The sequence below is a fragment of the Microcaecilia unicolor genome, chromosome 8 (genome assembly GCF_901765095.1).
Source record: "Microcaecilia unicolor chromosome 8, aMicUni1.1, whole genome shotgun sequence".
NCBI classification, from domain to species: domain Eukaryota; kingdom Metazoa; phylum Chordata; class Amphibia; order Gymnophiona; family Siphonopidae; genus Microcaecilia; species Microcaecilia unicolor.
The window spans coordinates 33,551,874-33,577,539 of record NC_044038.1 but is presented as its reverse complement, the minus strand read 5'-3'; the positions used below and the strand labels follow the sequence as shown (position 1 = coordinate 33,577,539).

At 45.4% G+C, this 25,666-nt stretch overlaps 1 protein-coding gene across 1 annotated transcript in view; it reads right to left on the bottom strand.

Moving 5' to 3' along the window:
- Window positions 1–25,666, bottom strand: part of PDXDC1 (pyridoxal dependent decarboxylase domain containing 1) — an 83,835-nt gene continuing 58,169 nt past the window's right edge. The window contains exons 12-23 of the mRNA XM_030211715.1: window positions 23,339–23,464; window positions 22,520–22,570; window positions 21,599–21,662; window positions 18,973–19,061; window positions 18,433–18,538; window positions 14,996–15,167; window positions 12,690–12,808; window positions 10,631–10,752; window positions 9,938–10,030; window positions 9,745–9,841; window positions 9,187–9,291; window positions 1–1,407 (exon numbers count right to left, since the gene is read on the bottom strand). Of these exons, the coding sequence (XP_030067575.1) occupies window positions 1,166–1,407; window positions 9,187–9,291; window positions 9,745–9,841; window positions 9,938–10,030; window positions 10,631–10,752; window positions 12,690–12,808; window positions 14,996–15,167; window positions 18,433–18,538; window positions 18,973–19,061; window positions 21,599–21,662; window positions 22,520–22,570; window positions 23,339–23,464 (1,386 nt within the window). The 3' untranslated portion in view covers window positions 1–1,165. The remainder of the gene's footprint in view (window positions 1,408–9,186; window positions 9,292–9,744; window positions 9,842–9,937; window positions 10,031–10,630; window positions 10,753–12,689; window positions 12,809–14,995; window positions 15,168–18,432; window positions 18,539–18,972; window positions 19,062–21,598; window positions 21,663–22,519; window positions 22,571–23,338; window positions 23,465–25,666) is intronic.

Here is a 25,666-nt window from a genome sequence, read left to right as displayed (position 1 = left end):
TTTTTTAGAAATATTGATAAAATTACTCAAAAGTTGATTAAGGAAGTGACGTACACACATTCAGAGGGGATTATTATGAGTTGTATTTGATTGGAGTTATCCTTGGGAGTCCCCATTTATATATTTGTAGAGGCTTTAATTTTTAAACAATAGATCTGCATCACCAAACTACATCCCTTTAAACACCGAATTGTTTCATACTGATGACTTCATGCACAGCAAAACCAGGAAGCCCAGCAATGATTGCATTAGCAATGGGACAGTTTGATATGTCACATACATACTGGTTCCCTTGCTATAGAACTTGATGCAAGTCCCCCAAAGCAGATTTATATATGTGTAATTTTATTGTACACTGCTCTGATTTTTCATGGAAGGGCAGTATATTGAGTACCAACTAATCTACTTATAAGATACAATAATTTTTCTTTGTGCATTCTCCAAGAAGAGAATAACTAAATTCAAATTCATGCAAGCAGATACTGCTTTCAAATCAGAATGTTGGAGGAAAACAGCACTGACTCATCCATGATGGATTTCTTAATCAGATGGGCAGTTTCTTCTTTTCCCGTTCTCTGAAGCTATTTATTTAGAATTCTGCTACTGGAGATTTAAAAAAAAAAAAAAAAAAGGAAAAAGTGCATATGCTGGATACATTATGCAGTTTTTGTTTTGTTTTCTTTTTAATATCATGTTTCGGATACTGACATAATGTCATCCTTGGTGCTGGGTTATGTTTAGAATCAGTATCGGGGAAAGAAACAAGTCAGGAATGGTGACCCAGTTGCTTGATGGTAGCTACTGTGGCCATGTGACTGATTAAAAAAGTTTAACCAATCAGAAAGGGTTGTGAGCTATTTGCAAAGCACTCGTAGAGCTTAGTAACAACACCACTGACACTAAAATGAACTACTTTAAGAGAAGCAGCTGCACACAAAAAAAAAACTGATCTTAACATACAGCAGAACAAGTTGACCGTTTGATGGGAAAAGCCTTTTCTCAGATCACATGTGCAAACTCTTGGTTAATCATAAATTACAGTAGTCATTACTGTACAACCTCATGGCACTGTTCACATTTTAAATTAATATCTTTTATAATCCCTGCATGTCAGGGAATTTTTTTTTTCTTTTTAAATAAAGTCTTAATTCTCCAAGTCTTTGTTCTATCTTAGATTATCCTGCTCCTCCTCTTTGGTGCCGCTGCAGTCGGAGAGCTGGGACTCCCCGTTTTGGGTCTCGGCAGTAAAAGTTGGTGTCTGGAAGGCTGGATCCTGGTCTTGCTGCTTAGGCCCTTCTTGCCACAGTGTGTCAGGAACTGCTTGCTCTGCCTCTTCATTGTGACTCACTGAACTGGTCTCACTTAAGGCATCTGAGCTTCTCAAAGATCTCCTAAAAGCCTTTTGACCTGTGAAGACATATAGTTCATAATACATCAAGACAATTAGCACATTGCAGGAAGTGTCAATTATATTATATTACCAGAGATTTCTATTATGCTCACACCAAACATTAATTAGGGGCAGATTATATTCTAAATAGAAACCAGTCCAGCAAACTGGGAGCTTACAAAAAACAAATCAGAATACAATAACAACTTAACAGACAGGTACAATTAATCTGAAATTACCGTATTTTTCGGACTATAAGACGCACCGGACCATAAGACGCACCTAGGTTTTAGAGGAGGGAAATAGGAAAAAAAATTTTTCCTTTTTCCCTCCTCTAAAACCTAGGTGCTCCGGTGCGTCTTGTCTGAGTTTTGGACCGCCGTCCCGTACTTACACGATTCCATGTTCCCTGGTGGTCTAGTGACGTCGGGGCAGGAAAGAGCCCCCTCTTTCCTGCCCATCGCGCTGCTCTCCGTGCTCCTCACTGCTTTCTGACGGTCTCGGCGATATTCAAAGCGGCCATTTTGAATCTCGCCGAGACCGTCAGAAAAGCAGTGAGGAGCACGGAGAGCAGCGCGATGGGCAGGAAAGAGGGGGCTCTTTCCTGCCCCGACGTCACTAGACCACCAGGGAACATGGAATCGTGTAAGTACGGGACGGCGGTCCAAAAATGCTACCTTCGGACTATAAGACGCACCCCCCATTTTCCTCCCAAATTTTGGGGGAAAAAAGTGCGTCTTATAGTCCGAAAAATACGGTAACCTGAAAGTATATGCTGTCTAAATAAGATTGCCTTAAGCAGTTTACGAAAAGGCACATATTGAGAAAGAGAGATCACAGAAGCCAGCAAGGAATTCCAAATTTTGGCTCCCTAATAAGAAAATAGGCTAGAAAAATTTTTTTTTTAAAATGCAATCCCCTTTATAAGAAGGAATTGATAATTGTAGATGATTTTGAGTGTTATATTTTGAAAACAGTATTGTGTAATCATTGAGCGCAAATACACTATTGAAGTGCCCTGAATAATTTTAAAAACAAAGCAGCATAATTTAAAAAGTATTCGGACCTCTACCGGCAACCAATGAAACTGAACATAATATGGGGAAATTATCAAACTTTTTCAGGCCACAAATAAGTCGAATAGCTATATTCTGGGTAGTTCACAGTCTTTTGATTAAATGTTTTGCACATCCCAAATATAGGGTATGATACATACCTGTAGCAGTTGTTCTCCGAGGACAGCAGGCTGATTGTTCTCACGACTGGGTGACGTCCGCGGCAGCCCCCACCAACCGGAAATAAGCTTCGCGGGACGGTCAGCACGCAGGGCACGCCCACCGCGCATGCGCGGCCGTCTTCCCGCCCGTGCGCGACCGCTCCCGCCAGTTGAATGACTAGCAAAAAATATGAAACACACAACTCCAAAGGGGAGGAGGGAGGGAAGGTGAGAACAATCAGCCTGCTGTCCTCGGAGAACAACTGCTACAGGTATGTATCATACCCTTTCTCCGAGGACAAGCAGGCTGCTTGTTCTCACGACTGGGGTATCCCTAGCTCTCAGGCTCACTCAAAACAAGAACCCAGGTCAATTGAACCTCGCAACGGCGAGGGTATAACAGAAATTGACCTACGAAGAACAACTAACTGAGAGTGCAGCCTGACCAGAATAAATTCGGGTCCTGGAGGGTGGAGTTGGATTTACACCCCAAACAGATTCTGCAGCACCGACTGCCCGAACCGACTGTCGCGTCGGGTATCCTGCTGGAGGCAGTAATGAGACGTGAATGTGTGGACAGATGACCACGTCGCAGCCTTGCAGATCTCTTCAATAGTGGCTGACTTCAAGTGGGCCACTGACGCTGCCATGGCTCTGACACTATGAGCCGTGACATGACCCTCAAGAGTCAGCCCAGCCTGGGCGTAAGTGAAGGAAATGCAATCTGCTAGCCAATTAGAGATGGTGCGTTTCCCGACAGCGACCCCTAGCCTGTTAGGGTCGAAAGAAACAAACAATTGGGCGGACTGTCTGTTGGGCTGTGTCCGCTCCAAGTAGAAGGCCAATGCTCTCTTGCAGTCCAATGTGTGCAACTGACGTTCAGCAGGGCGGGTATGCGGCCTGGGGAAGAATGTTGGCAAGACAATTGACTGGTTAAGATGGAACTCCGACACCACCTTCGGCAGGAACTTTGGGTGGGTGCGGAGCACTACTCTGTTGTGATGAAATTTGGTATATGGAGCATGAGCTACTAGGGCTTGAAGCTCACTGACCCTACGAGCTGAAGTAACTGCCACCAAGAAAATGACCTTCCAGGTCAAGTACTTCAGATGGCAGGTATTCAGTGGCTCAAAAGGAGGTTTCATCAGCTGGGTGAGGACGACGTTGAGATCCCATGACACAGCAGGAGGCTTGATAGGGGGCTTTGACAAAAGCAAGCCTCTCATGAATCGAACGACTAAAGGCTCTCCAGAGATGGCTTTTCCTTCCACACGATAATGGTAAGCACTAATCGCACTAAGGTGATTCCTTACTGAGTTGGTCTTGAGGCCAGACTCTGATAAGTGCAGAAGGTATTCAAGCAGGTTCTGTGCAGGGCAAGAACGAGGTTCTAGGGCCATGCTCTCACACCACACGACAAACCTCCTCCACTTGAAAAAGTAACTCTTTTTAGTGGAATCCTTCCTAGAGGCAAGCAAGACCCGGGAGACACCCTCAGACAGACCCAACGCAGTGAAGTCTACGCCCTCAACATCCAGGCCGTGAGAGCCAGAGACTGAAGGTTGGGGTGCAGCAACGCTCCGTCGTTCTGCGAAATGAGAGTCGGAAAACACTCCAATCTCCACGGTTCTTCGGAGGACAACTCCAGAAGAAGAGGGAACCAGATCTGACGGGGCCAAAAGGGCGCGATCAGAATCATGGTGCCGCGGTCTTGCTTGAGCTTCAGTAAGGTCTTCCCCACCAAAGGTATGGGAGGATAAGCATACAGGAGGCCGGTCCCCCAATGGAGGAGAAAGGCATCCGACGCTAGCCTGCCGTGTGCCTGAAGTCTGGAACAGAACAGAGGCAGCTTGTGGTTGGTCTGAGAGGCGAAAAGGTCCACCGAGGGGGTGCCCCACGCTCGGAAGATCTTGCGTACCACTCTGGCATGGAGCGACCACTCGTGCGGTTGCATGACTCTGCTCAGTCTGTCGGCCAGACTGTTGTTTACGCCTGCCAGGTACGTGGCTTGGAGGAGCATGCCGAACCGACACGCCCAACGCCACATCCCGACGGCCTCCTGGCACAGGGGGCGAGATCCGGTGCCCCCCTGCTTGTTGACGTAATACATTGCAACCTGATTGTCTGTCCGAATTTGGATAATTTGACAGGACAGCCGATCTCTGAAAGCCTTCAGTGCGTTCCAGATCGCTCGGAGCTCCAGGAGGTTGATCTGCAGATCCTTTTCCTGGAGGGACCACAGACCCTGAGTGTGGAGCCCATCGACATGGGCTCCCCACCCCAGGCGAGATGCATCCGTCGTCAGCACTTTCGTGGGCTGCGGAATTTGGAATGGGCGTCCCAGGGTCAAATTGGTCCGGATGGTCCACCAGAGCAGTGAAGTGCAGCAACTGGTGGAGAGGCGGATGACATCTTCTAGATTCCCGGTGGCCTGGAACCACTGGGAAGCTAGGGTCCATTGAGCAGATCTCATGTGAAGACGAGCCATGGGAGTCACATGAACTGTGGAGGCCATATGACCCAGAAGTCTCAACATCTGCCGAGCTGTGATCTGCTGAGACGCTCTGGTCTGCGAAGCCAGGGTCAAGAGATTGGTGGCCCTCGCTTCGGGAAGGTAGGCCTGAGCTGTCTGGGAATTCAGCAGCGCTCCTATGAATTCCAGAGACTGAGTTGGCTGGAGATGGGACTTTGGGTAATTTATCACAAACCCCAGCAGCTCCAGAAGTTGGATAGTGCACTGCATGGACCGGAGGGCTCCTGCCTCCGAGGTGTTCTTGACCAGCCAATCGTCGAGATATGGGAACACGTGCACTCCCAGCTTGCGTAGATAGGCCGCTACCACCACGAGGCACTTGGTAAACACTCGTGGGGCAGAGGCGAGCCCAAAGGGCAGCACACAATACTGAAAGTGCCGTGCGCCCAGTCGGAATCTGAGATACTGCCTGTGAGCTGGCAGTATCGGGATGTGAGTGTATGCGTCCTTTAAATCCAGGGAACATAGCCAATCGTTTTTCTGAATCATTGGCAGAAGGGTGCCCAAGGAAAGCATCCTGAACTTTTCTTTGACCAGGAATTTGTTCAGGCCTCTCAGGTCTAGGATGGGACGCATCCCCCCTGTTTTCTTTTCCACAAGGAAGTACCTGGAATAGAATCCCTGCCCTTCCTGCCCGGGTGGTACGGGCTCGACCGCATTGGCGCTGAGAAGGGCGGAGAGTTCCTCTGCAAGTACCTGCTTGTGATGGGAGCTGAAAGACTGAGCTCCCGGAGGACAATTTGGAGGCAGGGAGGCCAAATTCAGGGCGTATCCGCACCGCACTATTTGGAGAACCCACTGGTCGGAGGTTATGAGAGGCCACCTTTGGTGAAAAAATTTTAACCTCCCTCCGACCGGCAGATCGTCCGGTACGGACACTTGTAGGGCGGCTATGTTCCCGTGGATCCAGTCAAAAGCCCGTCCCCGGCTTTTGCTGTGGAGGCGCAGGGGGCTGCTTAGGCGCACGCTGTTGACGAGAACGAGCGCGCTGGGGCTGTCCCTGTGCCTGACGAGGCCTTCGGGCCGGCTGGTTGTACCTACGCTTTGCAAAAGAATAGGGTGCAGCCTGCCGTGCCCGGGAAAAACGCCCACCCGTGGGGGCGGGTGCTGAAGGCGCCCGGTGGGAGAGCTTGTCGAGAGCGGTCTCCCGCTGATGCAGTTGGTCCACCATCTGCTCGACCTTCTCACCGAAAATGTTATCCCCCCGGCAAGGGACGTCAGCCAGTCTCTGCTGGGTGCGGTTGTCCAGGTCAGAGGCACGCAGCCATGAGAGCCTGCGCATCACTATACCTTGGGCCGCAGCACGAGATGCCACGTCACAGGTGTCAAAAATCCCCCTGGACAGGAACTTTCTGCACGCCTTCAGCTGCCTGACCACCTCCTGATAAGGCCTGGACTGCTCCGGCGGGAGCTTATCGACCAGGTCCGCCAGCTGTTGCACATTGGTCCGCATGTGGATGCTCATATAGAGCAGGTAAGATTGGATGCGGGTCACGAGCATGGAGGATTGGTAGGCCTTCCTCCCAAATGAGTCCAGAGTGCGAGACTCCCGCCCCGGGGGCGCCGAGGCGGTATCCCTCGAACTCCGTGCCCTCTTGAGAGCAGAATCCACGACCGCTGAGTCATGGGGCAACTGGGGCCGCATGAGCTCTGGGTCAGAGTGGATCCTGTACTGGGACTCTGCTTTCTTGGGAATGGTGGGATTAGTTAGTGGTCGCACCCAGTTCCGGAGCAGCGTCTCCTTCAGGACATTGTGCAGCGGTACCGTGGAGGACTCTCTAGGTGGTGATGGATAGTCGAGGACCTCGAGCATCTCGGCCCTCGGCTCTTCCACAGAGACCATGGGAAAGGGAATGCTTATAGACATATCCCGCACAAAGGAGGCAAAGGAGAGACTCTCAGGAGGTGAGAGCTTCCTCTCCGGTGACGGCGTGGGGTCCGAGGGAAGGCCTGTAGACTCCTCGGAGGAGAAATATCTCGGGTCCTCCTCTTCCCCCCACGAGTCCTCGTCCTCGGTATCGGACATTAGCTCATGTAGCTGAGTCCGGTACCGGGCCCGGCTCGACGTCGAGGCACCGAGGTCTCGGTGTCGTCGAGCGGTGGACTCCCGCGCCGGCGGGGACGGAGCTCCCTCCATCGACGTCGACGGGGACTCCACCTGCGTGGCTGTCGAGACCGGCACCGCAAGCGGCGGCGGTGTCGACTGCCCCGGCGCCGGGCTAGAGCTCGCCGGCGCCACAGTCATCGGCGCCGAGGGCGCAAGCACCCCCGGCGCCGGCACAGCCTGGCGCATCAGCCCTTCCAGGATCCCCGGAAGGATGGCTCTGAGGCACTCGTCCAGGCCCGCTGCCGGGAAAGGCGGTGGGGCCGGTAAGGGTGTCGGTGCCGGAAGCTGCTGGGGGCCAGGAGACGGCACCGAGGTGCCGGAACCCCGACGCGTCGGTACCTCCACCACCGACGGAGATCTCTCCTCTCTGCGATGACGCTTCGGCATCGACTCCTCTTCAGCGAAGTCAAAGTCGGCAATGGTGGCTAAAATCACACCACGAAAATTGTAACCGACCGAGCGGCCACTAGGCCGCAACGAGGCGTCCCCGCTAGAAAGCGAGGGAAAAGAAGGAGCGCGTGCTCCACACGCGCAAAATTCTTTTTTTTTTTTTTTTTTTTTTTTTTAATAAAAGAGAAAGAAGAAGAAGAAGAGGCCGAACAGGCCAAAAGCGACGATCCGCGTAAACGCGGTCGAAAAAATCCGGCGGCTGAAACGAGAGAGAGGGGAAAACACAACTCTCTCAGTCGCGGAAAAAAAGTAACTGGCGGGAGCGGTCGCGCACGGGCGGGAAGACGGCCGCGCATGCGCGGTGGGCGTGCCCTGCGTGCTGACCGTCCCGCGAAGCTTATTTCCGGTTGGTGGGGGCTGCCGCGGACGTCACCCAGTCGTGAGAACAAGCAGCCTGCTTGTCCTCGGAGAAATAATATTACAATAATCATTTTTTTGTCAGAATTAGGGATCTTACCGATAGCCTAAATTTCTCTTGAGTAAAATATTTCCGCACTTTTACCTTGTTGTGACAGCATGCTGCGACATCACAAAACAGTCGCTTCAGTCAATCAAATGACACTGAAGATTCTACTATTACAGAGGCCCTTTAACAAAGATGCAATAAAATCTGGACATACTGCATGCTAACGCAGAATTTCCTGCATGCTAAGCCCAGATTTATTGCAGCAGTTTTTAGGGCTTTTTATATATTTTTTTGCAGGTCCCATGCTGATGCTTCCATTAGTATGTGATTAACATGGAAGCACTAGCCACCTCCTATTTAGGAGGTGCTAAATGTTCCCTCGTTAACCCTGCATTAACTAGTTTAGTGAACGCGCTAGCCTGTTCATGTTAATACATCCAATCTCCACCCATGCCATACCCTTTCAGAAAAATATTAAAAAAGAAATAAATTAATACGTGCTTAGTACACGGAAACAGGAGAATTACCACAAAACACATATTTTGCGGTAAACATTTTCTCGTGTGCTAATTGTGCATTAGGGCTTAGCAACCTTTAGGAAAAAGGGCCCCACTGTGTGCTTTAAAGAATGCAGCATACAGCACAGAAAAATGCTGTGATGAGCCAAAAGAAATTAAGTGAAAAAGAAGAACCATGTCCCAATATATACAACCTAAAAATGATAGATGAATCAACTTTGAAAAGTGATTTTGTTTTTAAATCGTCATCGATCCAGGACTGCAGTCCAACAGTGTCTGCTTTGCTGACATGCTGCTTTAAAAACAACGCTCTGTTTTGGAGGAGGAGGGGAGCAAGGTCGAGTAGGGGAAAGAAAATGTTAAAAATGTGTGACAGGTTGCTTTGTTGATCTATGCTTTTTATATTATCAATAAAATAAAAGTTTGAACATAAAAGCAAAAGCTCTTGTTTCTATTAGGAGATAAACCTCTTGCTTCGGACAGGAAATTCACAAGTGTTTCTCTTTTAAAATTAGCAGAATGCTGAAGACAATGGGAGGAGGTAGGGGGTAGCGAGCAAGTCTCACCTAGATGTCCTTGTTTAATGCGACTAGATGTAGGCGTTGGAGGTGGAGTTGTTCCAGTACTTTGAGTTTTCGATACATAAGTCATTTCTGTGGACTCCAGAGACCCTGATCACAGAAGAGAGGAAAGAGAGACAGGCTCAAAACTATATGATTTCACATCAGTACAAGGTATTCATGTTATTATTTCAAAGTGACTCAGCGTTTGCTGTGTGTCTAACAACCCCCCCCCCCCCCCCCCGTTTACTAAGCCGCACTAGTGGCTGCTGCGTGGCAATTCCAACACAGCCCATTCAAAGTGAACGGGCTGTGTAGGCATTAGCGCACAGCTTAGTAAACGGGGGGGGGGGGGGGGGGAAATTTTAACACGTTAAATAACCACAGAGGAAGATTTCTTTTTTCTTACTGTACTGAAATCATCAGAATAAGGGACTTTCCAGTTCAGCCAGGTCAAATTAAAAAAAAAAATTGCTTTGAAAGCATTATTTCCTTTTTATCCAAATACTCACTCAAGCTCTGCCAATTTAGAACATACCTACAGTAGGTAAATATATTCCTTACCTGCAGACAGGTTAAAGGTTCTACCCTTTGGTGACGTTTGGATGGGAGAAAACCAGTTTAGTACAGACCCAAATAAAGGCAGCTGGCGCAGCACCCCCTGGAGAAAGAGGAGACAATAGCGTTAGATCCACATGGCAAGAAACCTGGCCATGTTGCCATTAACTGCTGGCACTTCCACCATGGCTGGTCTCACCTCTTCCAGAAGCCTTTCTTCATTTGCCTTCTGCAACTGGACCTGAGCTTCGAGGATTCCTTTCCGAACAACTTCTGTCATGTTTTCCAACAGCTAAACAAAAGAGGGCAGAATGGGTGCTATTTGCTTGTGTTCCCATTTCTGTTGAGAGCTTACTGAAAAGGGACTCTATCCCACTCCTCAATGCCTCAATTAGAATTCTTCCTCCTCCAGTCTCCCTTTTGCTCTCCTGTAATACTTTCTTTTTAGAACTGTGTGGAAGCGATATCATTGATTGACCTAAGACTTGTGCATACTCAGGCCCAGCATGAAACTGTGGCGGCCTTCACCTACGGGGGAGCCAATATTCACTCAGGTAAAAGCACAACTAGAGCTACTGGAGTCATTTCTGAAAGTAAACTGCAAAGTCCTGATCTGCTTTCCATTTAATCCCAGACATTACTGGAGGGTTAAAAGGAAAGAACTGTGGGAGAGGAGACCTGAGAGAAGTTATTACAGGTTTTGAGTAAGACCTTTTGGGTCATTTTCTATTTCTAAGGCTTAAAACAACTCTGCTTACCAGCCACACTTGTCACAGCGGCCTCGTGAAGCACAATGTGGCTCTTGAATGAGGGAAGATTGAGCTAAACCAAGAAAGTTCCTAGTTGGCAAGATTGGTCTTAAACAAGGAAAACATTGAACAGTGTTTTATACCTTTGAGTTCTCTTCGATTTCTCTGCCTGTTGCTGCAATGGTTTGTACTAGCTCTGAAACATCAAGGTCCTCGTCTGCCATACCAATGTAAATGCAGTTCTTCTCTGCTCCAAACTCTGGGCCTGGAGGCAAAGAGTAAATTTTACGTTTAAGAGAATAAGAATCCGCTAACAGTCATTAAGCAGGGAGCAAGTTCTAGAAATGGAAACGGAGTGGAGGAGTGGCCTAGTGGTTAGGGTGGTGGACTTTGGTCCTGGGGAACTGAGGAACTGAGTTCTATTCCCACTTCAGGCCCAGGCAGCTCCTTGTGACTCTGGGCAAGTCACTTAACCCTCCATTGCCCCATGTAAGCCGCATTGAGCCTGCCATGAGTGGGAAAGTGCAGGGTACAAATGTAACAAAAATAAAATAGATACTATTGGAGATTCTACATGGAATGTTGCTACTATTGGAGATTCTAGGTGGAATGTTGCTACTATTGGGAGATTCTACATGGAATGTTGCTATTCCACTAGCAACATTCCATGTAGAAGGCTGCGCAGGCTTCTGTTTCTGTGAGTCTGACGTCCTGCACGTATGTGCAGGACGTCAGACTCACAGAAGCAGAAGCCTGCGCAGCCACATTGGTGATCTGCAAGGGCCAACTTCTACATGGAATGTTGCTAGTGGAATAGCAACATTCCATGTAGAATCTCAAATAGTAGCAACAGTGGAGGAGTGGCCTAGTGGTTAGGGTGGTGGACTTTGGTCCTGGGGAACTGAGTTCGATTCCCACTTCAGGCACAGGCAGCTCCTTGTGACTCTGGGCAAGTCACTTAACCCTCCATTGCCCCATGTAAGCCGCATTGAGCCTGCCATGAGTGGGAAAGCGCAGGGTACAAATGTAACAAAAATAAAATAGATACTATTGGAGATTCTACATGGAATGTTGCTACTATTGGAGATTCTACATGGAAGTGGAAGGCTGCGCAGGCTTCTGTTTCTGTGAGTCTGACGTCCTGCATGTACGTGCAGGACGTCAGACTCACAGAAGCAGAAGCCTGTGCGGCCAGAGGAACTGAGTTCGATTCCCACTTCAGGCACAGGCAGCTCCTTGTGACTCTGGGCAAGTCACTTAACCCTCCATTGCCCCCTGTAAGCCGCATTGAGCCTGCCATGAGTGGGAAAGTGCGGGGTACAAATGTAACAAAAAAAAAATGGATCTGAATTCCAGAAGCATCAATAAATGAGGTAATATTTGCTGAGCGGCTACACAGAATCCTTGTACAGCTAACATTTCAAGAACGCATGTCAGTGCTTTAAGCCACATGCATTTTCCCCTCAGCACAGAAAACAAACAGCTGCATTTTATTTAAGTGTGCTGTGTTCCTGTGGTGTCTAAACAGAGGGTACAGATGTAAAATTACAAGCTTCACTTTTCATAGTACAATACACAGCTAACAGTGGGGGCTGCTCAAATAGCAAAACAGTATTTTACAGCAAGTCAGAATGACAAATGACAAAGTACATTCTCTTCAAATCCTGTCATTTCTGGCTTTTTCTGTAGAGTACTGAATACTCACATTTCATCTACAGCAAGATGGACCCCCTGTGATTTTAGTTTAAATTAGGACGTATTATAGGAAGATACAACAAACGGACCGGACCCCACTGAACTGTGCCCTTCAACGTAATCTCTTTTTAAAGGCGTTTGTGCTCCTTTTTATTATTTTTGTCACAGCAGTTTCCTCCTGCTCTTTCAGACTTCACCACTCACATTTATCTGGAGATTTTTCCCTTGTTTTCATATCCCCTCTCAATGCAGTGATAGCTCTTAAATGAAAGACGTGCACTAGGGCTCCTTACAGCACCCTGCAGTCATGGTCCCTAAATCTGGACACCCCAAATACTACCGTTGTGCAATGTTTGACTGCCTTCTCTCTTCCCCCTCCCCTGTGGCTGTGAAAGCTGCCTCTGCACCATCCCCATCCCCACTTAACGTGGGACTAAAATCCCAGTCGGTATGCTCTTGAGAATGGCCCCGCATCTGTATGTTCCTTAAATAATTAAGAGCTGTTACCAGAGGAAAAGGAAAGATCAGATTCCATGTCGTTTAATTTCTTCAGAAGCATGGTATTAATCTTTTCCATCGCCACTTCTCGTTTGCTGGCATCCTGCTCATCTCCGTTGTGCTCATATCTGCAAACCCAACCCCCCACCCCCCAATAAAAAGGTTACCACAGTAAAATACCCTGACCTTGTACTTAGCTCCTGGTTATGTACACCAGTACAGTCCTCAATTAGAAAGTTTTACATACATGTTAGGACAATACAGATCTTGCTTTTGGATGTCAATTTCTCTCCCCCCCTCCCCCCAAGACCAAAGCAGCTGCTAGTGCTGTGTATCATGTGCATTACAACAGTATTTCTCAAGCCTGTCCTACCTCCTAGCCAGTCAGGTTTCTTAAATATCCAATAGATCTATCTGCATTACCTCCACTGGATGCACATCTATGTCATGCAGAGTCTCTATGGATATCCTGAAAACCCAACTGGCTGGATGGGCACTCCAGGACCCGGTTTGAGCAGTGGTATTCCTCTGTGACGACATCTACTCTTACAATTTAAAAACTTCCCCGGCACTAAGGGATATTATGTTTATGATAGTTGTATTATTTTTGCCAGTTTTATATGGATTTTATCCATGTCCTTGAGCTCAACACACAGAACGGATGGATGGTGCAGGCTACAAATATTTTAAATATATTATATATACATATATATTACACATAAATATATGAAAATCTTAAAGGAAGAAAGAGAAACTGTGTTTGAGAAGTATTCTAAACTGAATGAACCGTGACGCACAAGAAGTGCAAGGTGAGCAGAGAGGACAATGGCTTGCTCCTTTCTAAACAGCTGGGTTATCTGTAAAGTCACAAACCTAACTCATGTTTTCTAGAATACATCTGTTCATGTTTTGTCTGGATCAATAAGGCTCCTCTCAGAAGTTAGGAAGGAAAGAAAATCTTTCAAGAAAAGCTACTTTTTCCAAACAATGGATGTTTTGTATTTATGTAGTTTTCAAGTAAACCTTAAAATTATGATTCTAAACATCAAATTAAATTGACAATGGCAAGCCTTGAAGTTAATTGATGTGCACTCTGTTTGGCTTTGATAATTTTAATCTCTTTCTTAGAATCTATTAGAAACTTATTCATTGAGGAAAATTCTTGAATCTTGAAATTTCAAACCTCTGGCTCCTTGAAAACGCCAAGTTTTAAACACTGCTTAGACTAGAAGTCTTCCTATTGGCTGAATCCTACCACAGCCTGTGCACTGGAGGGGGGGGGGGGGGGCGGAAAATGGAGAGCTACAATGGGCTAAACTTTGAAAAATATCTACACACTTAACTATCCTTCTGGCTCTGAGACAGCTAATTTACACATTTTTAGAATCCTGAAAAAATCCAGGCACTTCCAATCCTAGCCTCCTGAATCCTGAGCACATCTGATGCCCCCCCCCCTAAATGAGGCCCAAGGCACATGCTTAGTTTGCTTATGCTTTAATGCAGCTCTGTGTGTGTTCAATAATTTTGGGGTACTTTTACTAAATTGCGGCAAAAAGTAGCCTCAGCAAGCTCTTTCGCAGGGAGATGAGTAAAAGAGCAGAGTAACAAGGCTGGTGGGAAGGGAAGAAATAGGAAAGAGATGTATGAGTAGATGTGGGGCAGAGAGAAAACTGCATCAGGGCAGAATATGGATTGAACAAAGAGAGAGTGTGTTTTAGGGGGAGGGGCAGGGTGGGAATGCAATCACAAGAGAATGCATTCATATACTCCTGTCACCCTCATCCTCAAACGAATTCAGGGAAAGGTAAGAAACATGAGCACACATCAAAAGTCATGCATATCCATATGCAGGCAAGAGCTGGTGGTAAAGAATGCCTTTGGAAGTCTCGGGCTGGAGATGGAGCTTGATGCCCCCCAGCTGGTGGTACCACCACTAGGAGTACTATGGACATTAAGAAACTCTTTCTGATAAAAGCATTAGGCATAGAGAACATAAGACCAGAACAACTGCACATGAGAGAAGAAAGCAGGGAGGATATACGAGGGGACTAGAGAGGGAGGAGGGGAGGGGGTGGGGGTACAAAGAGTATTTGTTAGAAGAGATATTGAGAAAGAAGTTAAATATGTGAAAAACTGATAATGTGTTGTATTATGCTATGAACCTAAGAATTTATAAATAAAGATATTAAAAAAAAAAAAAGAAAAGAATGCCTTTGGAATTTTTAGTCTAACTACGTGGAATGCGCATTTCATCACAGTGTGGACAACAAGCTATAACAGAGTCATCATTCTGCTGCCTTCAATACTACAGTTACCTCAGCACACCTAGCCCAGGCCAGCTCAGATCTTCAATGTATAACAGTCCTGCTGTCCTGGCCACTTCCTGCTTGAATTCTTCCTTCAGAAGCAATGTGCTGCTCAGAACTGGGATAATGCCTTTTAAGCAATCCACCAGCTCATCAACATCTTCTGGTTTGGTTCCCAAAACTGTGGGAAAAATGGCATTGTCAGGATGTAACATTTAGCAAGTGCAAAGTATTTTTGTCAAGACTTTCAAATACAGTACTGCAACTAACTCATGAATCTGCTTGCTTTGTGGAAACCTTGATGTAAAGAAAATCAACCAATGAACATGTGTTTCCTGGTTGCTTAAGAACACCAAATTTATATATAAGAGTAGCAGTCACAGACATTTTAGTTAACCTTTGACATGAATACAAGGAGGTTAAACAGCAACGCATAGGCGGTAGGGGAAACCTGAAGAAAACATGTACGGCAGGGGCTGCTCTATAACTGCCTTTTGCCCAAATGCTGCCTCAGCTTGTGGAATTTTATGCCTGTACTTACTGCTTATAGGCACTGTACTTCCGCTCTTCTGGCATTCTTACGTGTGTGATGATGGGCAAAGGTTTAAGCACATCTGCGCTCCTTCCAGGGCTCATGTAAGGACATTAGGCACTCTAGGTAACCTTTCAACCTTGCATTATCCCTCAGTTAAACTTTGCAAAGTCTGATAATTGCAATCAATCATGATCACCCCAACATCACCCATTCCAAAACAATCCTGCAAAAATGAATACTTTTCTGCTGTATCAGGCATAGTTAAATAAATAAAAAATTAAAAAACAAGTCAAATTAACTGAACTGACACTAATACTACAGCAGCACAGAGGTTTTTTGGCCAATGATGAAGAAGTCCAGCCCCTTGAGCTTGATCTGTTTGCCGGAGGCTTCTTGAGGCCTTTCCTCTGTATAGATACAGACCTAAGCATGCTTAAGTTTTGAGATCTCCCTATTGTCTAGATTTTCAAAATGAATACTTGGACATCATACTTTTAAATATTAAAAATAGGATAGTTATAAAAATATGAAAGTCTACAAGCATGTGTTTGTGTGTGTATATATATATATATATATATATATATATATATATATATATATACATATATATATATATATATATATACACACACACACACAAACATATACCCATGTATAGCCACACTAATTCCATTTTTCAAATAAACCCAATTTGCCTGGGCAAATAACTTTTTGGAAATTGCTTTAATATATCTCTATGTATAAATTTTGCTGCCTCCCAGATCCCTAGATGAGCACCTAGTCTGCTTAATGGGTAAGCTGGCCCTGGTTCTTCCACTGGTGAACACTGACCGTTTTTGTTACAGATGAAAAATAATGTCTGACCTTTGAGAAAAGGTGAATATATGGACTCAGATATTTAGGATTGTAATACGCTGGGATTTTAAGAGAAGACTACAAATTACAAGAAGGATCTTGTCAAGGGAAGGGTGTTGCTGAATGTACCCAATCACAGTTTTACATATCCTGGAAATCGTTTTCTTTTCTAACATCCTCCTTGGCATTCAATCATTTTCTACCTTCCACTGGAACTCAGCCTAAAAATGAGGCAAGGAGGAAAGTCTTTGAAAGGATAGGGTTGGATTTTCCTACGGCCACCTCCTGACTTGCACGGATGGCAAATACAGCCAATTTACAACTGTGTTCATGGCTTTATTTGATTATGAATTATTTTTTCCAACAGGATGCCCCAGATGCAATGATTGGTTGTTTGCGCCAACATCCTGCCCAAAAGCAGGCTCTCTGCTGACTTGTCAACGGCTTTCTGTTGGTCACAGTAAATGCATTGTTCAATGTTGCCATTTGTTTTTTGAATTTTTCAGTCACTGTGATTTTTCCCTTTATGTTGATTACTCCATGTCACAGTAACCCAGGACCTCTGAAGAATAGTTTCCAAGGCACCAGTAAGCCTCTAATCAGTACCTCTATAATGAAGTATTTTTATATTTATACAGGCTTAGTAGGAAGTTTAGAGTACTAAGGGATCCTTTTATCAAGCTGCAGTACAAGGGAGCCTGCGGTAGCATCAGCACGTGTTTTTCATACTGTCTTGTTTGCTGGGAAAGAAATGGCCATACAGTAAGTTAACTATTTCCCATGTGGCCATTTGGGGGGGGGGGGGGGGGGGGGGGGGAGGGAGGAGCACTTACCTCCACCAAGTGAGGTGGCGGTAAGGGCTCCTGTGCTAACCTGGCGGTAACCGGGCAGTGATTACCGCCAGAGAAGCACCGGCGTCGCAAAAATAGAAGTATTTTTGTAGCGCTGGAAATGGCGTGGGCTGGGAGAGAGAACTACCGCTGAGATACTGATTGGTGGTTGCTGCACACCAAACCCTTTAGTAAAATGGCCCCTAAAACACTATTCACTAGGCTTTGAATTGTCTTCCACTATTGCTCTGCAAAACATTTTTCTGTGTTTTGACATCATGTCACTTTTTATTGCGACTGTCCCCCATGTTAGACTAATCGTTACTCTTCAGTTACTTTACTTCTGCTTTAGCAAAGTATATGCAAATATTTCTGATTATCAGCAGTTTAAAAGCATCCTAAACTATGTCAATTCCAAATGGTGAAAGATGCAAAACAGAAGGAATTTAATCTCCCCTCCCCTCTCACCTCCAACCCCACCCCCACCCCACACACAGCACCTGCTTGCCTGAGAAATTAAATAGAATATAGTGAAATGAAAGCACAGGATTAGTTTGGGGGTGGGAGGGTAGGCATAGAGTGGCGGGGAGGGGGGGGGGGGGTCGGCTCCCTTCTAATGTTATGGATGTTAATGCTGAATTAGTCCCCCTCTGCCAATCAACAATACATAGAAACAGAGAAAAATGAAGGCAGATAAAAATCATACAGCCTATCCATGCCATCTACAATCCCTTCCCCTCCCTTAGAGATCCAACGTATAATACAACTTCTTTACCTCTCTGCCTCTCCCCCCCCCCCCTCAAAAAAAAAAAGCTGGGTTGTTGAGGTGTTTTTGCTTGCTGGATTAATTTAAAAATCAAGATCTGTAGGACTGGTCTGGAGACTCAGTGATGGTGCTGCGTCAGCGGCCATGTGGAACAGATCACCATTTGACTCCCAGACCTGGCTTCAGCTTCTTAGGTAAACTAGGGATGATAGACAGGTGGCATTCAAAGTCCGTACCCCCAGTGGCAACATCTACTGATCAGATCTGCGATGGCTGGGTCAGAAGGGAGAAGGAGAGGGGTTAAAATAGGGAAAATCTTAAAATAGCTGTAAATAAAGGCTCATGGTGCTGTAGCCTCGGTACAGGCTGGCTCCAATTGAGATGGAAGCTCAGTGAAGCAGGAAGAAAAATTGTGGTCTTGTTTGTTTTCACTGTAACCCAGTAGCACGTACCAGCTTACCTGCAGACACCATCAGCGGGCTGAAACGTACACATGTGCCTTCATCTTCAAGCTCTACTACATCCACTCCACTGGCTGGAACCTGCAGTGCCAGATGTTCTCCTAACTTGAAAGACACACGCAAAAAAATGCATTGTGTTTGTATTCCTGTACATCAGAGGTGGTATTAAATCATAGCACTGGTTTTCTGAGATAAGTATGGGCTTTGTAATTATAATAAACTCCAGCCATCTGAAACGGAGCAAGTCCTAAATTTTATGCAGTCACACCTTCATGCTTACACAAAAACAGTTAATGCTTAGAGAGATGGAACTTAAAAGCCAAAATACAAATCATTCCTTGCTGCAATTAAAAAAAAACCAAAACCAAAAACAAAAAAACCTCAAGAAGCTAAAAATGCAAAGCAAATACGTCCTACATCTTTCACATCATCATAAATTGTCAAGATACTTCCACCGTTGAGAATTCAGACTGATAATACTGCTTCACGGATTATAATGGTTTAAACAAATCATTTTTGTAGCAAATATCAGATCTTACCCATTGATTTAAGGCATCACAAATCTCTCTCTGCATGCTTCTGGTTGCGTCCTGGAAGACAGAAGCCTGCGCAGAATATTGCGTTTGATCTGTCGATAGAAACATGAATCACTCGGGATACAAGTTACAGTATTTTCTTTTACTGAAACAGAATGGGTAACTTTTGTACAAATATGTCATTACTGCTTAAAACATAATGCTTATGTAGCAACTATATATAAAAAAATCATAGAGTGTATCCCTGTCCATTCAATGCCACAATGTAATATCAGCTGCAAGAATCACTGGCTTGGAATCCATAGATGAGGATACTGGGCTAGAAGGACCACTGGTCTGACCCAGTATGGATAATTCAGTATGTTTTTATAGCCATACTGGGTCAGACCAATGGTCCATCTAGACCAGTATCCTGTTTCCAACAGTGGCCAATATTTCACTATGACCATTTCTCAGATGAGTATAAAATATCAGAGCTGCATTTTTAGATGCCTTATAGAATTCCTTGGTTCAAGAAACCTTTCCTAATGAAAGAATAAGAGGGGAAGTTATCAAGGTTGGTAAAGGGCAATCTTATCGCATGTTGAATTACCACAGGAGTCACCAACCTGTGGTATCACAATCTCACAGGTTGCTGACTGCAGTAATAAATGAATAATGATGCTTGTGAGCCACCTTGCAAGTAATGCTGTTCCAGCAGCCCAAGAACATTAGGACTCAGAGCCAGGGGCATAGCCACGGGCAGGCCCGGGTCAGGCCCGCCCAGCAGCAAAGTTCCTGACAGCGATTCCAGTCGCAGCGATTCCCACACGCTGCCTGCCAGTGCCGGCTGCCGCTCAATCTCCATGCGCTACTAAGCGCTAACCCGGAAGTCTCTCCTCTGCAGGAGAGACTTCCGGGTTAGCGCTTAGTAGCGTGAGGAGATTGTTGAGCGGCAGCCGGCAGGCAGCGTGTGGGAATTGCTGCGAGTGGAATCGCCGTCAGGAACTTTGCTGCTGGGCGGGCCTGCAAGGAGGGTGAGATGCTGCAGCTGCACGGGGGGGGGGGGGGGGGGGGGGGGGGGGGAAAGAAACAGCAGCTGCACAGGGGGAAGGGAAGATGGAAAGAAAGATGCTGCACAGGGGGGAGGGAAGATGGAAAGATGAGGCTTGGTTGGTGGGGGAGGGAGATGCAGCAAAGGGGTGGAGGGGTGAGGAAGGGAGAAGTCTTGGCTGTGTATGAGGTGGAGGGGCGGGACACATGCTGCATACAGAGGGGATAGGTGGGGAGGGGGAGAAATGGTAGGCATAGGGGTGGAGAGGAGGGAGAAATGGTGGGTATAGTGGTGGAGGGAGGGCGGAGCAGAGAAAAGTTTGTGCCCACCCACTTTGGGCTCAGGCCCACCCAAAACTGGCTGTCTGGCTACGCCACTGCTCAGAGCAACTGCTCATTGCTCTCAGGCAGATTCATCTAGGGGCCACAATGATGGCTGCCCCTCACCCCCCACAACTCCTATGGTCCTCCCTTTTTCCCTGGTGGTTTTCAATGGGTCCCAGAGTGATCACCAGTCACTCCTGCCCTTTTGGAGCAGTCACACATAATGGTGCCCCTAATGGTAGAACTACTGCTAGGGGTCATAATTCCTCAAGCCTACTGCTAGGGGTGCCATTTTGTGTGATGGCACTGGAAGGTCAGGAGCAACCGGGGATTGCTCCTGCCTGGGGACCCACTAAACCACCAGTAATGAGGTAGGACCATGCCCTGGAAGTAACAGCTGAAGTCTGTTGCTCTCAGGACAGTAAAATATCCTCAGCTTTTCACTTGGGTTATTTTACCATTATTCTAGGGCTATTCCGTAACTTACGGTGTTTACTGCAAGTTATGTTATGGAATTTACATAGTAATGAGCTGCTTTACGTGCTTTTGCATGTTTTGCATCTTACTACCATGTAAAGGAGGGGGAGGGAACTTATTTAGCACTGCTTTAGGGAAATAAACCCAACATTAGAGCCCTTTAAGTTGCGTTAAGGGGCTAATAATGCAGGTTATTGCCCCAGTGCAGCTAGAGTGGTATAGTAAGATATAATAAACCATTACTTCCTCACTAAATGTTACATTTATTTTAACTTTTGAAAGGCCATAGTCAGTGGCGGTCCTAGGGGGGCTGACACCCGGGGCAGATCGCCGATGCGCCCTGCCCCCCTGGTGCAGCGCACCCCGCCCCCTGGCGAAAGGACACCCCATGAAGGAACCCCCGCCCGGGTGCATGCCGCTGGGGGGTGCCGCGCGCACCTGTCCGTTGTTCGTTCCATGCTCCCTCTGCCCCGGAACAGACCTGTTCCGGGGCAGAGGGAGCATGGAAGGAACGAACAACGGACAGGCGCGCGGCACCCCCCCCCCCCCCCAACGGCATGCACCCGGTGCAGACTGCCCCCCCCCCCTACGAACGCTACTGGCCATAGTCGAGGGAATATACACAAAAATTTACAGGAAACCTAAAGATAATAACATTTGTTGCAGACAATATAAGGTCAGTACACACCTATTTTTATATTTTGTACGTAGTTTCCAAGATTTAGCTCATCCTTCAGTCTTTTACTTGAAAATAGAAAACATTTTGGACAACCAGTTTCTTTTCAAAATTACATACCAATTGTTGGAAATTCCTGGGAAAATTTAAACACCACCACTGGGGAACTAAATTCATCTTCAACCTTTGGAAAAGAAAAAAGCAAGTGTAAGCATTTGTCCATTTTCCTGAAGCTATAAAGAGCCCAAATTATTGAATTGTTTTTCCAGTTTCATACCTCTGGGAAAAAAAACATTGATAAATTAGGTCACAAATACTGCACCCATTCAGCAGGCTTGAAGCACAAAATAAAAAGACTTCTACACAGTTCGTATACACTCATGTATTAATTCTTGGAAAATAATCCGAGTAAGAGATTAAGGGCTATATCTACTAAAGTTTAGCATGCTAACGGACACTGCTATGTGATAAATGCCACATGACATTCAGGAATAAAATCATGTCCCTCGACGGCCCTGCTTCTGTGAACAGTAAAAGCAGTGCCAAAACCTTTTGTGCGTTAGGCGCACAATAACGTGGACCATACACTGGCTAAAACCAGTCTAAATGAAACGTTGCAAGCCCAGGTAGCTTTGAGCATTGGGGCTCTAGTCCTGATATAACAGCACAAGTCCTCAGCCAGGGGGCAGTGGATAAGGGTTTCTGTTAAATCCTGCAATCACAAGCACTAAATTCAGCCTCATGATGTTGCTCTTGAAAAATGACCAAGGTTCCTCTCTCCCCTCACTCCAATTTGTCATACCTGGCCACTGAGCCAACTGGCTCACGATTACTACTTTAATATTCCACCCACTGCACTATGCTATTAAAACTCTCTGCTCTTGGGAACAGTTACAGGTGGATTAATTTTCTAGAAAGCTTCACGTTTCCGTTCTTCAGTAGCAAGGGTAACATTTCCACCAGTAAGTGTTATCCTTTCACTCTGTCTGAAACAGTTTTATAAACTAATATACATTTTGCTTAAATGAAATAATACTATACCGAAGTTTTTATGAAATTCAGTTTCTTCAAATTTTCCAGTAGCCTTTGGCTCTGTAATAAAATAATGACAAACACATTAGTAATAAGGAGATGAAAATCAAGCCTTTAAACACCTTGGTTTTCTCATTATTTGCAAGGATTTCTTTTTACATTTCATGAGCATACAGAAGCAATAATTACGCAGCCCCTTCCAGGCTAGAACTAGGTAGTCACTATAACACAGTACACTACCAAAGTGTACACCTCTCTAATCTAGCAGTCTTATGTATCCTCTCCAAAAATAGTGATCTGCTATAGCAACCAATTTACAAAATCTATAATTAAAGTATCACGTTTACATGAAAGGCACACAACCATCCAAAACAATTCTTATTGGTGAAGTCTGAATCTCTTCATGAGGGTGGCTAGTACATCTCAATAAATATACACATACCTAAAATGTCCACACTGAAGCTCTTAGAAACCAGAGTCGGGGGTGGGGGGAAGACGACTGCCCTGGTCCATATTACTGGTAACATAAATCGCTTAGAATAGTGAAGGACAAAACTGAGGCAAGATGGATCCATATGCAAGAAAAGTTCACCTCAAGGATATATGACATGAATTAGTACTGTCTTTTTGAACCTTCTCTCCAGTACATCATGGTGGTGTTTCAGTTCATTCTTTTGCAATCAGCATTACAAGTACCACATACACTAGGAGAGAATGTCAAAAGGCTGAGATGGGCCCAATGTTTCTGGTCAGAAACTGGATTATGCCTCATACAGCGACTTGCCTAAATGACCTAGGTAAACGTAATCAACCACATTTATGTCTCACCAGCTGGGAAGCGTGCTTTATTCTTTCCACAATGCCATCATGTCCCAGGTACTGCAAGGACAACCAGAGTGGTAAGGCTCGAAGCTTCCCTGTGGCTTGGCTTGATGTAAGGCCTGCAGCTAATGACTGAAAAGACAGACAACATAATGGCATATTGGTACACAGGGAGAGACTTTCAAAACTGTCCAATATGTTTAATGTTCAATGTGCAAGCATGCATAGATTTTCAGCAGAAGTATGAATGTGATCTTGCTTTAAAACTTGCCAGAGGTAAAAAAAAACGTATCTTGTTCTTCACTGAAAATAACATGCATTGAGCTGAAAATGTTCCTCTTGACCAAGCCACAACCCTGGCTGGAAACACCTCCTCCCAGCGTGGACCAAAGAACACTCACTGTCCAGCAATGAGCCCTTCCTGAAGGCAAACAGCCAATTTAGGTAGGTAAAATACTTTATATTCAGGCAAATAGCTTTGAAAATTACCCTCAGAATATATGTCTGACAAAATTACTTACATTTCAAACCCATCTTATTCCAGCAAAACAAACAATTAAGTTTACTTCTTCCATCATTAACACTACACAAATATTTGCAATTCATGTTATTCTTTGAAGTGCTTCCAAGTGATTAAATCTCAGCTGCAATTCATCTGATTTGATCATTAGAATCCATAACAGAACATCCTTAGGATAAATGAGCTCCCTTACTGACCTAAAGTGTCATGCTTAAAATCAGAGGACCGGGGGGGGGGGGGGGGGGGAGTTATGTTTATGTTATCAAAGTGGGCTACCATTAAGATGGGTTATTTTACCACAACTCATGCTATTTTAGCACACATCCCACTTTATGCAGCGAGACCTAGTTAGTAATAACCCAGGACAACAGTAAAACAATCCATCTTTATATTAGTCCACTTTGATAACTTCCCTTCTATGGGATCTATATGCTAATTAATGTTAAAACCAACATGGTTATGTGAATGACCTGCGGTTTTTAACACCTATGTATCAACTGATCAATGCTAATGGAAACCACCACTTGTACATCAGGTTTCCCCCAAGCTAAATGTTGCCACTATTTGGGTTTCTGCCAGGCACTTGGGACCTAGCTTGACCACTGTTGGAAACAGGATACTGGGCTAGATGGACCATTGGTCTGACCCAGTATGGCTATTTCTTATGTGGCCCAAACTGAAACAGCCAATTAGCACAGAGAAACCTTTCTTTCTTCCCCAACCCTGAAAACAAGCGGGATCCCTACTACTCTTTCCAGATGTGACTGTGTACTGCTTCTTAACTTTGCAATCCCCCCCATAAGGTGACCTACCCCCTTTGAGTCCTAAATCCCACTTATAAGCTCATCCTGGCCCCTAGAACCTGAACTGATTTGCACTTTTCTGACCACTGATAAGTCAGTTATGGCCCATGAACTGCATAACTAAAGGCTCAAACTTAAAATGCCTGAAAGCTGCATCTTTACTTTCTGTTCAAAGCTGTAAATTCGAGGTCATACTGATTCAGCAAGGAGCACTCTTCCCCTCCCTGACAGAATTGGTGCCACTGACTTTATATCACAAGGATACTAAGAATGTACACAGTTTGAAGGCGAAGACGTGTTGAGGTTTTTAGTCAAAACAATTCATAAGACCCGAGTCTTGGAAAAATTCCTGTAACAAAATGATGGCTACAATCTCCTGTAAAAGAAAACTTGGACTTGCTGTGTTCCATAACATTCAGATAGTATGTTCCATTCTATGTAAACAATAAAGACAGACAGAAATTAGCTGAAGTTGCAAAGCTGTATGATTTGGGAGGGGAAACGATGCCCAATCCACTGTATATAAGGCACTGTTGTATTGTATTTAGACAGAGGCTGAGATGATTATCAGTGAGTAACTTTTTACAGCAGTGATCTCTCTCTCCCTCTCATAACAAATTTACTGCCTGATTGCTTCGTTATTATCTGGATTAGTAAGTAGTAAAAACTTTCTACTTGGAAGGAACATAGCTTCTGTCTTTTCTGTCACCCCATATCTTGGGGGTGGCTGGTCCACTGTATCTTGGGGTGGGTGTAAGGAGGCAGAAACTCTATTGGTATATTTCTTATGGTAAGTAGAAATATCAGAGAAAGAATTACCACCTATTATAGCCTTCTCTGGGACTAGGTGATTATCAGGGGGGGGACCATATAACTACAGACTCCACTATAAACAAACCTCGACAGAAGAATTCAAAAATTGCACCTCGTAGCCACCTAATCAGTATAATAAGGCACATATAAATAACAAGTGTTAATTCTAATGCTTTCTCATACATGGAAACAACAAAA